Source organism: Dermacentor variabilis, chromosome 8, assembly GCF_050947875.1.
Source record: "Dermacentor variabilis isolate Ectoservices chromosome 8, ASM5094787v1, whole genome shotgun sequence".
Classification (NCBI taxonomy): domain Eukaryota; kingdom Metazoa; phylum Arthropoda; class Arachnida; order Ixodida; family Ixodidae; genus Dermacentor; species Dermacentor variabilis.
This window is the reverse complement of record NC_134575.1, coordinates 71,638,950-71,655,016: the sequence shown is the minus strand read 5'-3', so window position 1 is coordinate 71,655,016 and position 16,067 is coordinate 71,638,950. Positions and strand designations below refer to the sequence as shown.

The window sequence follows — 16,067 nt, the reverse complement described above, 5'->3', positions numbered from 1 at the left end:
GTACAAGCATTTCTTCGCCAAAGACCACTGCATATTGGCTTGACTAGAACTTAAGGATTACATTAGGGCCGCAATTAGGCATCCTGCCGGAAACAGGCACGTCGCCACAACCTTTTCAGGCATATGTAGATCACACAAATTCATGAGTCACTCCACTCTGTGAAGGAGGAGGACCAGCGAAGCTGTCAAAGATACGAACATATTTATTGTCCTTATCTGTGGTCATCGTGACCATATAGGTGCGGACATGCATTCACGTATCACCTCTGTTATTAAATGCTTCTTTCATGTCGGACAATGAATAGTTGACGCCCCCGTGAACGTGGCTTCCCCATTACCATGATGGTCGTTATCGAACCATAGTCTGTCACAAACGTTGCAGGTATAGCCGAAATGAAGATCAAGGAAGTCTCTTTAGGACTTTGCGTTCACACCCTTGAACTCATCCACGTGGACCTCTTGACGCCAAAGGCACTTCGCGGCATTTTCGCACTCATGGTATGCTTCGTCGGTTGTCACTAGCCGCTTACGCGCCGTGTGGCGGGCACACTCGTCGGCCGCCTTGTTAATGTACGTACGCCGTCGACGATCACACTCGCGTCGCTGCTCCTTCCGTCGCTCTTCATATGCGCGCTGTTCTTCTGCACTCCTGATGAAGCGCGGCCACCCGTTGCACGAGCGGAATGAAACTGAGATTAATTACGTCGTTCACCCATATATCAGTGACGTAAGCCGCACTCGAAAGAGCCATTGGTGATGATTATTTGCACAACAGAGCTAGCTATGGAAGAAGATGACGACGACGAACGCGCGAGCAGTCATGCGAGCTTGTTCGCGCGGCTGCGCGAAGGGTAGCCAACGAAGAAGACGACAACGCTCAAGCCGTTCAGGTTGATGATAATTTCTGCTTGCGGACGCCTCGAAACCCCGTATCTGAGCCATATACAGCTCCACTGTAAAATTTTGCGTTGTATCATGCTCTCACTTGGTCATATTTATTTTATTTGTTTACATAGAGAATACTGCAGCCCACCAGGAGGCCCTAGCCGGAGTGGATAGTAATACATTCAACTAGTATACGTACTACACAGACGGATCAATACAAAGTACCAATACCATAACTTCAACAGCAGACACGGTAGAAAGAGCGATAAGGAAAACAGAAACTGAAAGAGGGTTATTTTACACACATATGATCAATTAGATCATAAAAGTTGGGAGTTGTCAAGTATAATGTTTTTTTTCAGGAAGTTATTTGTCTCCTCGGTAACCCGACATTCGCTTAGCATGAAGCATACCATGTGTAATCAGTCGTACAGCATACATATTTGTTGTCCTAACAGAAGGATCTTGGAGAGCCATTTTGCATGTTAGATTGAGTGCACCACGCGTCCAAATAATGCTGACACTTCAAATGGCACAAAAACACTTTACATGCAGAAGTTTATCAGCTATAGCTCGTAAAGGATCCCTCATACGATTTGGGCTAATTTTGATAACGCGTACGGTACAGTTACAGTAAGATTATCACGCCACAATATGCGTAAAGCGTCTTATACTGAGGGAACTTTGGACGATTACACGCTACCCTCCTCCCTAAATGTGTTTTTCTTCCTCAACTCGTTCCCCGCGTGATCGGAGCTCAACCACGTCTTCATTGGCCTGCGTCATGACGTGACACCGTGCCGTCTACTTTAGGTGTCTTTGAGCCAGCGCGCGAAGCCACTCCAACAACTCCGCTGGCCGCTTGGCTGTCGACCCCGCGAGAGCAATCCCAGCAGCGTGCGTTGCGAGCGTTGTGCTGCAGCGTCGAGCGTGTCTGGAATTACGTTACAAACAGGCGATCTTGTCGTTCTGACGGATGGGCGGAGGCATAAACTTTAGCGGCTTGCACGGTGCAGCCACGTGGTGGCGCAAAATCAAACGAGCCCAACAAAGAGCTTCACAATGCTGTAACCAAGTGTAAAACATCTTAAAAACTACAAAGACAACGTGTTAACGATTGCGCCGCTGTCGCTAATTTACACCCACAGCTATAAAAAGCTAATATCCACCTATATATGGCTCTATGTTTGCGTCGTTGGCATGTGCGCCACCAGCTTGACCCTCCCTGCAGGCCAGTCAGGTTTGGGCCTGCACCTATCAGGCAAATCGACCAGACCGCCTGCATTTACCTGAATACCGATGACGCAACACCGGCTAACATGGACAGCCCGATGCACTGCAACATCACTCGCCTCTTGCTTTAGTAGTTCTGCAGCAGCCCAGGGAGCCACCGGCGTTCCGCGGTTCGAAATTTCAGGACCCGGAAGGCTGGCTGGAGACGTGTGAGAGGATCGCTACGTTTAACAGCTGGAACAGCGACGACAGCTGCGACATGTCTTTTTTTGCATTTCAAGACGCCATCATGACGTGGTTCGAGCAGCGAGAAGCCACCTTAACGATGTGGGACCTGTTCCGAACTGACTTCCCGCAAGCATTCACAAGCGTCGTGCGTAAAGAGCGCGCCCGAGCGCTACTGGAAAACTGAGTACAGCTTCCCAATGAGACCATAGCGATCTTCACGGAGGAGACGACCGTCTTTTCCCGCACGCCGACCCGGAAATGTCGGAGGAGAGTCCGCTTCCTAATGGTGGGCGTCATGCAACAACTTTTCGCCGGACTGATTCGCAACCCGCCGAAGACCGTAGCTGAGTTTTCTGCAGAGGAGGCATCGACGATCGAGAAAAATCCGGAATTGCGCACCCTGCAATATAACCGCCAGGGTCTCACACCGCAGTGCGCCATCCGAGGACTGGGTTCCGACGACAATCAAGTGACCATCAGGGTCATTGTGCGTGAAGAACTGCGCAAGGTCTTGCCTTCGTCGCAGCCTCAAGTTGCCTCGATTGCCGACATCGTAAAGATGAGGTTCAGCGATCGCTTGGAGTTCCTGAGGTGCAACCAGAATTACCGTAGCACAAGCCGGAAGCGATGACGTACGCCGCCGTCGCACGCCTTCAAGGTCCCCCTCCGCGACCGCGTCAGGGCCCTCTAACGCCGCAATTCCGTCTTCCACCGCCGCCGCCGCCAGCACGCCCACCCGTCGCCCAGCGCAGCTACGCGAGAAAGACGGACATTTGGCGAGCCCCCGACCACCGCCCGCTCTGCTATCACTGCGGAGAACCCGGCCATGTTTACCGCCGATGCCCATACCGCGACTTGGGGCTGAGAGGGTTCGCCGTCAAAGCACCGTGTTCACAGCTTGGGGAGCGCCCACATGACATCGCCGATTACCTAGCCACCACTCAGTAGAACTCTCGACGACTGTCTCGTTCGTCGTCACCAGGCCTCTACCTGCCGCCGCAACGACGACTGCACACTGGCCCAGCCCGGGGCCGGTCAGTCAGTCCATATCCGGAAAACTAAAAGCAGCAACCGATGGAGGTGCGGTTGCCGTTCGTCGAGCTGACGAAGATCCTCCGCCACCGACAAAGACGCCGAAGAGACTATCTCGATGACATAACAACGAAACGCCGCGGTCCCGACGAAATCTGGAAGCAAAGAATACACCGACAAAAGAAGACCTGACGAAGCCGCATACCAGCCACAGGTCAACGCAATGCAGCCGAGATCTGACGCCAAGACCTAACTGCAATGCGAGACAAAGAACTAGTGACTTCGACGTGCTTCTAGACGGCCGCGCAGTCACCGCCTTAGTATACGCAGGAGCCGATTACTCGGTCATGAGTGGACCCATCGCGGCCCACTTGAAGAAAGTTAAGACTGCATGGGAAGGCTCTCAAATTCGGAAAGCTGGAGGACACCTTATAACGCCGACTGGAATCTGCAAGGAGAGAATTACCGCTCATGACCGGACTTACCCTGCCACTTTCGGTATCCTCCAACAGTGTTCACGAGACGTCATTCTCGGCAGGGACTTCCTAAGCCAACACGGCGCAGTCATCGACCTGAAGTCGAAATCTATAACGCTGTCGGAAGGTAAAGCGTTACCGCCTGAAAGCTCTCGTGGTCAACACGCCTTGAGTGTGCTCGAAGATCAAGTGAGCATCCCACCGTTCTCCAGCATTATCATTTTCGTCGACACCGAAACACCGCTAGCGTAGAAGGCGCCATAGAGTGTGACCAAAGTCTACTACTCGATCGTGAAATTTGTGTCACAAGAGAGATCGCAGGACTGCACGGAGGAAAAACGAAGGTGTTGTTGACAAACTTCAGCCAGGAGTTCAAGCACGTCAACAAAGGCATGACAGTCGCGTACATCGAGGAAAATGTGGAAACTAGCAATGCGTTTGTCCTCTCGAATTCTGCCGCATCTACCCTGAAGACCATAGTTTCCGAACCAGACTGCGATATAAATTGAAGTCTCCCCGTTAGTAGGCAGCAAAAGCTCAAAGCCTTCTCCGACGATACAAAGAGCGCTTTTTGGTGTGATCGAGGATTCGACAAACACCAGTCGCAAAGCATCGCATAATAACTGAAGAGTGAGTTCGACCACTCCGCCAGAGCCCTTACCGAGTTTCCACGGGAAAGCGTGACGCTGTTAGGCAGCACGTCGACGAAATGCTGCGCGACGACATCATCCAGCCGTCGAAAAGGTCGTGGGCGTCTCCTGTAGTCTTGATGAATAAAAAGGACGGAACCCCAGGTTTCTGCGTCGATTATCGTCGACTTAACCCGATCACGAAGACGGACGTATACCCCCTCCCACGGACAGCCGGCGCATTGGATCGGCTTTGCAACGCTAACTACTTCTCATCAATAGACATCAAGTCTTGCTACTGGCAAATAGAGGTCGATGAGAGAGATGGCGAAAAGACCACCTTCATTACGCCAGACGGCCTCTACGAGTTCAAGGTCATGCCATTCGGACTGTGCTCGGCGCCTGCAACGTTTCAGCGCGTCGTGGACACGGTGTTAGCAAGATTGAAGGGGCAGACGTGTCTTGTTTACTTGCATGACGTCGTTGTCTTCGCCGGAAATTTCGACCATCAGCTTAGGCGGCTTGCGACAGTATTAGAGGCCATCAAGTGAGTAGGGCTCCCTCTGAAGCCGGAAAACCCCCGCTTCGCTTACGATGAGCTTTTGTTCCTAGGTCACGTCATCAGCAAATCTGGAGTCCGCCCCTACCAGCCGAAGGCAGCTGCCATCGCAAATTTACCTCAGCCCATCGATAAGAAGGCAGTGCGTAGATTCCTTGGCAGGGTTGCCTACTATAGGCACTTTTCAAGGACTTTTCACGCATCGCGGAGCCACTAACCTATTTAACGAAATGTGATGTCGATTGCAAGTGGGAAACGCCGCAGGCTGACGCATTTCAAGAACTCAAACGACGCATGCAGTCGACGCCGCCACTGGCACACTTAGACGAGGACACCGATAACGATATTCACACTGACGCCAGTAACCTAGGCCTCGGCGCTAACCTACTCCAGAGGAAAGACGGATTTGAAGGGGTGATAGCTAACGCTAGCTTGTCGCTGTGAAAAGCGGAAGGCAATCATTCTACATCTGAAAAGGAATGCCTCGCCATCATTTGGACTACAGCTGAATTCCGCCCTTACCTGTATGGCAGGCCATTCAAAGTCGTCAGCTACCATCACGCGTTTTCTTGGACAGCTAATGTAAAGACCCTCAAAACGGCTGGCGCGGTGGAGCCTCAGACTGCAAGAATATGACATCACAGTAATCTACAAATCGAGACGAGAACACTCTGACTCCGACTGCCTATCACGCGCCCCCATCGATCCCCCACCGCAAGACGACGAGGACGACGACACCTTTCTTGTAATAATAAGCGCGCAAGACTTCACTCACTAAACAGCAACGAGCAGAACCGGAGCTAAAAGGCCTCATCGAGTATTTGGAAGGGAACACCGACAGTGTCCCTAGGGCATTTAAGCGCGGATTTCCTACGTTCAGGCTACAAAACAACCAGTCTTGAAGAACAACTTCTCATCAGTCCGCGCCAACTACCTTCTTGTTGTACTGTCAGCGCTGCGTCCAGAAGTACTGCATGCCCTACATGACGATCCAACCACTGGGTACCTTGGATTCTCCCGGACGCTGTAGAGGATACAGGAAAGGTATTACTGGCCGTGTCTGGCCGGTGACGTAACCCGTTACGTTAAGACAGGCTGATACTGTCAGCTACGCAAGACACCACCAACAAGGTCAGCAAGATTACTACAGCCGATCGAGCCTCCTTGCTGATCATTTCATCAGATCGGGATGGATTTGTTGGGACCGTTCCGACGTCAACATCCGGAAATAAGTGGATCGTCGTGGCCACGGACTATGTCCCCCGCTTCGCTGAAACGAAAGCTCTACCAAAGTGCAGCGCAACCGAAGTGGCGAAGTTTTTCGTCGCAAACATCCTGCTGTGACATGGTGTCCAGAAGTCCTCATCGCCGACAGGGAAACGGCCTGTATTCTGCAATACAGCCAGACGAGCCACAGGAGGACAACTGCCTACCACCCGCAGACGAATTGTCTCACGGAGCGCGTGAACAAGACCCCTGCCGACATACTAGCAATGTACGTCGACGTCGTGCACAAGATGTTGGATGCGGTCATGCCGTACGTAACCTTCGCTTACAACACGGCGGTGCAAGAAACAACACAGATCACCCTGTTCAAGATAGTTTACGACAGAAATCTGACGACGACGCTCGTCGCCATGTTGCCGCACGTCTCCGACGAAGAGAATCTTCACGTCGCCACTTATCTCCAGCGTGCCGAAGAAGCCCGACAGCTCTCCCGCTTACGTATCAAGGGCCAGCAGCGTACTGATAGCCGACACTACAACCTCCGATGATGCTACGTCCAGTACCAGGCTGGCGACCGTGTTTGGGTTTGGACGCCAATACGTTGACGAAGATTAATTGAGGAATCATTGCGACGCTATTTCGGACCCTACAAGATCATCCGACGTGCTGGCGAATGGGACTATGAGGTCGTGCCAGACGGCATTTCGCATTCACAGTGGCGGCGCGCACGATCTGAAGTGGTCCACGTGGTGCGTCTTAAGCCCTTTTACGCACGCTGATGAACTTCCTTAATTTGTTGTTTCTTTTCTACGGGTGTTTTTGTTTATCACTTTCATTTGTTTGCAGCATCTGGTCTACTTTTTGAGACGGGGTTATTGACACGTGTACATGTTTATCTTTATATGGCGACCACGTTTCCCCACCTAACAAATGTTATCGCACAGCGCAGGACTCGCCTGCATGTATCGGAAGTTTCTGAAATGGTATGGATGATTCTATCCGCCGTCTGTCACTGAACCTTTTGTAATCTGATTCCATGTATGCGCGCCCCGAATGGTGTAGAACTTTGTGGAAGACACGTGGGTCCCGGCGATAACTCTTGAATATTCGAACACTGATGTATAATAGCCGACGCGCTTGACCCGCTGATGAGATTTTCGACTATCGCCGAGTGTGTTCACCGCTATCGTTGTTCTTTGAGTGTAGCCTGCTTTTGAGGGCACAAGCTCGCCCAATAAAACGCTAGTTTCGTTAATCAGGTTTGGTGCCTTCTTCACCGTCACTGCTACGTGACAATATTTGTTCAACGTAAATTTCAAAAAATAATTGATGAGGCAACGTGGGCAACCAAATCGCACAGCTCGCACGACTAACGCCACGCGCGCGCACTGTATAGATATTGTCACATGGTCATGACGTCAAAGAATACAGTAGCAATACTGTGAAAGGCAAAACTAGCTTTTAGTGGGCGAACCTGTGCCCACAAAAACAGGCTACACAAAGCACAACGAGAGCGGCGAACACAGTCGGCGATCGTCGAAAATCTGATCACCGGTTCCAGCGTCGGCTTTTATACAGTAGTCATCGAACGTTCCGGACTAATCGTTGGGACCCGCGTGCCACAGAGTTCTACACCATTCGCGTCACTCGATGAAATCAGATAACACAAGGTTCGCTGACAACAGACAGCGGATAGAAGCATCGATAACTTTCCAGAAACTTCGGATACATGCAGGCGCGTCCCGCGCTGTGCGATAACATTTGTTAGGCGGTGAAACGTGGTCGCCCGATAAATATAAGTACACCGTGTCAATACTCCCTCTTAAACAAAGCATCGACCCGATGCTCCAAACAAACAAAAGTAATAAAGAAAAGTACTTCGTAGCAGAGAAACCAAAAATAAGGAAGTTCGTCAGCGCGCGTAAAAGGGCATCAGACGCACTACGTGGACCACTTCAGATCGTGTCCAGCGCCGCTATGACTGCGAAATGCCGTCTGGCACGACCTCATAGTCCAGTTCGCCAACACGTCGAATGATCTTGTAGGGTTCGAAATAACGTCGCAATAGTTTCTCACTGAGTCCTCGTCGACGTATTGGGGTCCAAACCCAAACACGGTAATCGGGCTGGTACTCGACGAAGCGTCGTCGGAGGTTGTAGTGTCGGCTGTCGGTACGCTGCTGGTTCTTGATCCGTAGGCGGGCGAGCTGTGAAGCTTCTTCGGCGCGCTGGAGATAGGTAGCGACATCAAGATTCTCTTCGTCAGTGATGTGCGGCAGCATAGCGTCAAGCGTCGTCGTCGGTTTCCTGCCGTAAACCAGCTTAAACAGCGTGATTTGTGTTGTTTTTTGCACCGCCGTGCTGTAAGCGAATGTTACATACGGCAGGACCGCGTCCCACGTCTTGTGCTCAACGTCGACGCACATTGCTAGCATGTCGGCGAGGGTCTTGTTCAGGCACTCCGTGAGACCATTCGTTTGCGGATGGTAGGCAGTTGTTCTCCCTTGGCTTGTCTGGCTATATTGCAGAATGGCTTGGGTGAGATCTGCTGTAAAAGCCGTTCCTCTGTCGTTGATGAGGACTTCCGGGGCACCATGTCGACGCAGGGTGTTCTCGACGAAAAATTCCGCAACTTCGGCTGCGCTGCCTTTTGGTAGAGCTTTGATTTCAGCGAAGCGGGTGAGATAGTCCGTCGCCACGACGATCCACTTATTCACGGATGTTGACGTCAGAAACGGTCCGAACAAATCGACCCCAATCTGCTGGAATGGTCGACGAGGAGGTTCGATCGGCTGTAGTAACCCTGCTGGCCTTGTCGGTGGTGTCTTGCGTCGTTGACAGTCTCGGCATGTCTTCACGTAACGGGCGACGTCGGTGGTCAGACGCGGCCAGTAATACCTTTCCTGTATCCTCGACAGCGTCCGGGAGAATCCGAGGTGCCCAGCGGTTGGATCGTCGTGTAAGGCGTGCAGTACTTCTGGACGCAGCGCTGACGGTACAACAAGAAGCTAGCTGGCGCGGACTGCACTAAACGTGGTAACCCGGGATATAGGATATGTTTACAGGACATTGCACATGTTATAAAAAGAGTTTAATAATATTGTGCTATAGTGATTGATTATACTTACTCCCACGTCTTCTTAAAGGGCACTGAGTACATGCAACAAGCATGATGTGGACTGTCATAAATATTGCCAACGTCGAAGTCTTCATACTCGTACGAAATACAGGGCTTGCTGTCAACACCTGGTAAAAACACAAATAATATTCTGGTTTAGGCTTGTGTTAAATCAGTGCAAATATATTACTGAGAATGTTAAATTTCATATCTACAATAAAAACAAAATCACAGAGGCCTGAACAAAAGGTGGAACCATGTCGCTGAAGTAAGTGTTCGAGCATCTTAAAGAAACACTACTTAAGAAATCACTAATCACACGGTTCGGTAAGGTTCTTGCGGCTGCAGTTCTTCTCCAGCAAAAATAGATTATTCGTATAATTGTAGTGAGCATCCAAAAAGTTACTTGGTAGTGCTGTCAATCGGGCGGTGGCTGTTGATACGCTAAGCTTTTCCAATTACTGTTATTAAAGCTTGATTCTTGTATTTCTTTATTGCCTTCTGCATGGAGAAATTATACGTGCTACCAGAAACGCGCATGACCCTTAGAAAGACTTCATATTCCAAATTTGGCGCTTCAAATTATGATTGTAGACTTCACAGGACGGAACACCTTATTCAAGTAAGGACGGTTCCTCTTCGCTGTATCTAGTAGAGCCAAAATTTCTTCTGTGGCTCTGAAATTTGCTATAGCATTAGCAGTTCATAGCATTTAAACAGCTCTGGCGTCCATTATCCCAGTTGCACCCTTTAGCCATCTGTGCTCGCGAAAGAAGCACGCCGTGGGATATCTTCAACGCAAACGCATGTCAGCTTTGGTCATTCTCATCGTCTACTATAACACAGAATTCCAGGTTTGGAAACTCTGCCATCAGCGGCGCTGTTCGCAACATTTGGCGTAGGTGGAGGCAGTCGTTTGCGATGCTGGTGGCGGCAATAATTGCTTCATAATTCTACTGCGCTTTACGAAATAGGTTTGACTCGTCACATAGCAACAGTACAAAGCTACGAAATTCCTTCCCTTCCTAATTATTAACGTACCCTGACCTATACAAAGACAGAAGAAACAAAGTTGGCAGTAACTTTAGCATGCGCTAAAGAGGATGAAGGCGAAAGCCGGCGCGCTCATGAGACATTCATTACATTACTTTGACATTCTCACTTGAACGCGTTCTTACTTTGAATTACTTGTTTTCTGTTAACTTGCTTTTCTCTTTACTTGTTTTCTTGTTCTGTCGCCTAGAAATCGCCACTGGTTAAGCGTGGTTAATGGCACGTTAGAACAGTCGTGTGAAGTCTATGAGGACCAGAAAGAGACATACGCAGGTTCAGTAAATGAATCTTTTTTTAACACTGTGTATGTCGCGTAGACCCGATATTTCATCGTCAAATGAATTAACACCAAAGGTAGCGCGTTCGACTCTAGTCCTTCACGATGTCAATTGGAATCCAACCTGAATATATGGCCGGTTCACTAATATTTCCAAGTTGGGTCGTGGGTTGAACTGCCTTAATTAACTGGGCTTTAATTAACACCAACTGTCGTGGGATGGACTCCCACCAAAAGTCGCGGTTTCGACTGTCAACCTTTAGGATGTCAGATTGACTCCAGGTTGGAGATATGGGCGAGCTCATATCTACAAGTGGGTTCGCCTGAGTTTTGGTGCCATAAAGCCGGACATTGAATTTTCCGGCTCATGAGCCCATCTAAATCTTTCACATTAATAACGACCACAGCGCCTCAAGGTCTTCCTTCAACCTGTAATTCTTGGCTGAAGATCGAGTGAAAGCCAGGCCAGTGAGCCTGGATACAACAACGCAGCCTGTTCTCAAAATTGGTCACCTAATTGTTTCTTTCAAAGTGATGTTATGCTTCCTAGTTCACCTACGAAATGTAAAAAGTTACTTTTCAATTCCCATTTTAGTTGAGTTCCAACCCGCAAATGCATCTAGGTGATACGGGCCCTCTATCACCAGCAAGAAAAAAAAAAGTAAGTCAGCTGTAATTTTAGATTTCTGAATCATAAATGGATTTAACAAGCCTCATTTAGGTAGCTATAATGAACATGAAATGGAAATACTGTCAAAAAAATTGCGTGGGGATTGACATTAACGAAGAATTTTGCAGGTATCCTGCTCTAACCTCGTTTCAGGTACCGCAAAGTGATGCCAGGTTGACCAACGTGTTCGCGCAAATTGAGTAGTTCTGTGTGTGGGTCGTGAGCAAACGTTCTTGTGACGACAGCCGCACTATTAATATCCTGTTGAAGACGATCGTATGGCGGCATCGGCATAATTTCTGCGACGGCCATTCGATGCAAAGTTACATGGCAATTTTTGGCTTCTGCATACGTAGTGAACAAGTGTAAACGAGGGAAATACAGACTGTAAGGTCATCAGTCACTACGGGGTTTTCTTCGACCTTTTCCAACTTCTACTACAAGGCACATCGACTATCACCGCCACTGATTATTTCACCCAATATGCGTAGGCGAAAGCTACCGAGCGGCGCGCTGTAGCTGAAGCCGCTGGATTTTTTGTCAAACCCGTCCTCCAAGAATGATGCCCCAGCGGTAGTATAGTTACGGACTGAGTTCACGTCCTAACTTCTGGGTAAGGTTCTGATGCTCAGCGACGCAGCCCAGCCGAAAACGACAACCCATCATGCTCACACCAATGGAACAGCAGAGCGTTCAAACAAGATACTCGTATACACTCTATACATGTACGTCGACGCTGCACTTGAGAAATGCGACGAGATATTGCCTTACGTAACCTTTGCAAATAACGCCGCTCGACAAGAAAGGACTCGTATGACACCAATCAGCTTGATACAATATCACGAAGGTGTGACAATGTTGGAAGTGGTGCATCGGCCCGAGTGCGTCAACATTCATGGAGATGCTGAAGGATTTACTCAACGTGCTGTAGAAGCCAGACAGCTTGCACGTGCACGCATCCACCACCAGAAACGCAAGAATACAACGTGGTACAATCGTCATAACAAACTGGTTGCCTAAACACCCAGCTAGATAGTGTGAAAGTGGATAGGAATGCAGCGTCGGGGACTTTTTGAAAGCTGCTAAGGTGATATTTTGGGCCATACATACTATTCCGACGCCAAATTGACATGAACTAAAATGTTATTCCAGATGTGCTAGTTGGTCGCGGCGCCAAAACCACTTACCCGAAGTAGTGCATGTAGGCAGAAAGAAGCGAAGATGCGAACCGGCCGGCCTCGGCACCCCGCGTCCAGTGCCAACAGCCTTCTGAGGGATAAACAATTCTTAACCACGCAGGCCTTCCGTGTAATGCAAAGACGTTACTCAACTAATTGAGTTTCTCAAAGTAAAATGCATCAGAAAAATCGTAAAGTACCACTTTCACATAACCTACAGACATGATATGGTCGGATTGTAATATGAATATACAAGAAAACGTAATTCTGTTACGCGTAAACTCAAACACAATCACCTTTTTTTAAACGTTTATACCATTCATAGAGTGGCGCACCCGGTACCTTGAAACACCAGCCAAATGACCCTCAACTCCGCGCATCCGCCGCCCACGCAAGAGGCCGCATTTCTACCGGAAAGCTTGCCTGCGTTTGCTGCCAGCGCTTACTGCTAAACATTACGCTTACATAAGCTACAGTTACCGGGTCGCGCGAGAAGCAGTCAGGGATCTTTGAATGCTATAGAGTTGCACTATTAAAGGCGAAGCTCAAGCGTCTTCCAAATTTTTATTACTGCCCTATCCGAGGAACATCGGAGCACCGCCTAACATTGCCATCACTTTTAGGGTATCACCCTTTGGGCAGCACTGTGAAATCTTCTGGCTGCCTAATCATGCCCACCTAACAAACATATTGCTCAACATATCGACCGTAGCACCAATAATTATTCTACTGGCATTTCAAGTGCCTAAATAGCGCAATTAAACGCAGTTGGAATTGATATTCCAGATGTCCACGTTCGGAAAAATTACTAATAGAAGACTAACATAGCAAATATGTAAAGCTTGTATGGAAAGATCTATACCTTTTGCGAAAGAAATTTGAAGTGTCACTTTCCAGTGCAGTAGGCAGTGCACTTCGTTGAGGGGGCTCGAGTACTCCCGGAAAATCAGCAGTCGCATTTATACTAAGAGCACAGCCCTTCAATAAAAGAAACAATAGTAATGCATCCATTGCTTATGCCTACGTATGGTTCTTACAGAACAAGCTTTTGCGATTTGTCAACTGGGTAAGATCGATAGGCTCGCGCGCTCTCTAGAAAGTGCGTGAGCATAGTTTTTATAGTGAGTATAATTATTTGATAGTTTATGCAAACCATTATGGTTCAATTCAAATGGAGCTCCATAACGTAAAACTATTCCAATTAGTTTTTATTTCAACCTCCCGATGTTACACTCACGTTGCCATAGAAACAAGCACCGGGCATTGACTCCTAGCGCTGTTTGAACAGCCCAATCAAATGCTTTGCTCGTTCATAAGAGGTCACTTTTTTTCGCTTTCAAAGGAAATGGCATTGCTTACCATGACAAGGTATTCTTGTATAACTGACTGACGAGAGGCCAGAAGTGGAGAGGGTGTCGGTGGGACCGAGCTAGCATAATGAAACTAGGTAACAAGATGAGGAGGTGGTACCAGCGTCTGCGATTGCCCGGTTCCTCTTTACTTAGCTTGCAGTGGCTGGTCGAAAATTGTTGCGGCTGGCAACCAAAGGCTATAAATGCCGCTAAAATAGATCATCAGCGAAGGAATGTTAGCTTAGCTATGTCGCATGCTCATCGAAAGGGCTGCGCAACGTTATGCAGCCGCGCGAAAGTTGTCATTATACGGAAATAAATTAATTTGCCTCTAGCGCCAAAGTGATCAGTGGGCAGCCGTCTTGTGTTCTTTTCAGAATAGGGCAGTCTTCGGCTACGGTGAAAAAATAGCGTTTTGTCGGCATATTATGGCATCTTGAATGCAAATAAGTCGCTCTGACGTGGTAAGCATTCATGCTTTCTGCGACGTCGCGTAAGAGAAAGGCTAAGTTGGCACTGCCCGAAAGCGTTTGACTGAAATAGGAGGGCTAATGGCAAGAAAGACTTATCATATAAAATATTGGTTAAAGTGAAAGCCTTCAGTGCTTCATGGGTCGAAAAATCCGTTGCCCGGCGTCAACAAAAAATTGGCCGTCTGACGTTACCGCACCAAAATTCAACGGCAAGAAAATTGATGGTGCCAATCACGACCATTCGCGGGACTCGAACCCACAACCTTTGGTGTTAAACAAACTTAAGTAAGGCAGTCGAACTCGACCTTTGATTTTAATTAATGCAAAGTTAATAAGACACTCGAACAAACGACCTTTGGTGGGAGCCGGACCCTCGACGTCTGGTGTTAATTAAGTCGCCGGTAATTAAGATAGAGGTAATTGAGGCACTCGAGCCTGCGACCATTTGTAGGATAAAACAATAGCAAGCAACAACGGATTCGAATATGAATGTCAAGTCATTTATTGAACGCCTGGGGAGCGCGCAGGCTTTCGCCTTCATCCTCCTTAACGTATGCTAAAGGGGCTGAACTTTTTTTTATTTTGTTCCACGTAAACATGCCGCCATTGGAATCTGAACCCGGCAAAGTTTAACGTTAGAACGTTATCTAGTGAGGCGAGTCTATCAGTGTTATTGGAGGAATTAGAGGGTAGTAAATGGGATATAATAGTGCTCAGTGAGGTTAGGAGGACGAAAGAAGCATATACAGTGCTAAAAAGCGGGCACGAACTGTGCTACCGGGGCTTAGCGGAGAGACGAGAACTAGGAGTCGGATTCCTGATTCATAAGGATATAGCTGGTAACATAGAGGAATTCTATAGCATTAACGAGAGGGTGGCAGGTCTTGTTGTGAAACTTAATAAGAGGTACAAAGAGGCCAGGAAGTCGAAAGCTTTTATGAAGACGTGAAATCTGGGATGGATAAAGTCAAAACAAAAACACACTATACTGATGGGCGACTTCAATGCCAGGGTAATAATAAAGATTTCCTAACCAATAGAACGGCAACTGTCTGGATAGGAAAGGAACGGTCACAGCCTCTGGAGCTCGGAGACTAGGGTACCTCACAGGGGTCGGTCCTGTCGCCTCTGCTTTTCAACCTGGCCCTCCTGCCCCTGCCCGAACTACTCAATCAGATCGAAAGCGTGGACCATGCGTTCTATGCAGACAATATAACGGTGTGGAAAAACCGCGCGGGGTCCGATGCCTGGGCGGAGGAAGCCCTGGAGAGAGCGGCAACGACAGCCCACGAGTATGCCACTACCTGCTGCCTGAGCTGCGCTCCACGGAAATCGGAGCTGCTCATGGTACGGCCCGGAAGACCAAAGAAAGAGCCGCCGCCGCACATAATTATCACCATCGACAGCACAGAGTCAAGCCAACGCAGCAGTTCCGGATACTGGGCCTGCTGCGCAACGGCAAGGGGCACGCAGCCGTGAACAAAATTAAGACCACATCCGAGCAAGTCCTGAGCATGATCCGGAGAGTCACCAACCGGAACAGAGGAATCAAAGAAGATGCACTGCGCCTGGTGCAGGCATTCGTCGTGTCACGCGTAACGTACTCCACCCCGTACCTCCAGCTTTCGAAGGTGAACCGCGAGTCGCTGAACACGACGATAAGGAAAGCAGTCAAACT

General features: G+C 48.9%; 1 protein-coding gene across 1 annotated transcript in view; it reads right to left on the bottom strand.

Annotated features, from left to right (window-relative positions):
• The window catches only part of LOC142591437 (uncharacterized), a 74,171-nt gene that overhangs the window by 32,354 nt on the left and 25,750 nt on the right, over positions 1–16,067 (bottom strand). The window contains exons 3-4 of the mRNA XM_075703765.1: positions 12,574–12,655; positions 9,397–9,514 (exon numbers count right to left, since the gene is read on the bottom strand). Coding sequence (XP_075559880.1) covers positions 9,397–9,514; positions 12,574–12,655 — 200 coding nt within the window. The remainder of the gene's footprint in view (positions 1–9,396; positions 9,515–12,573; positions 12,656–16,067) is intronic.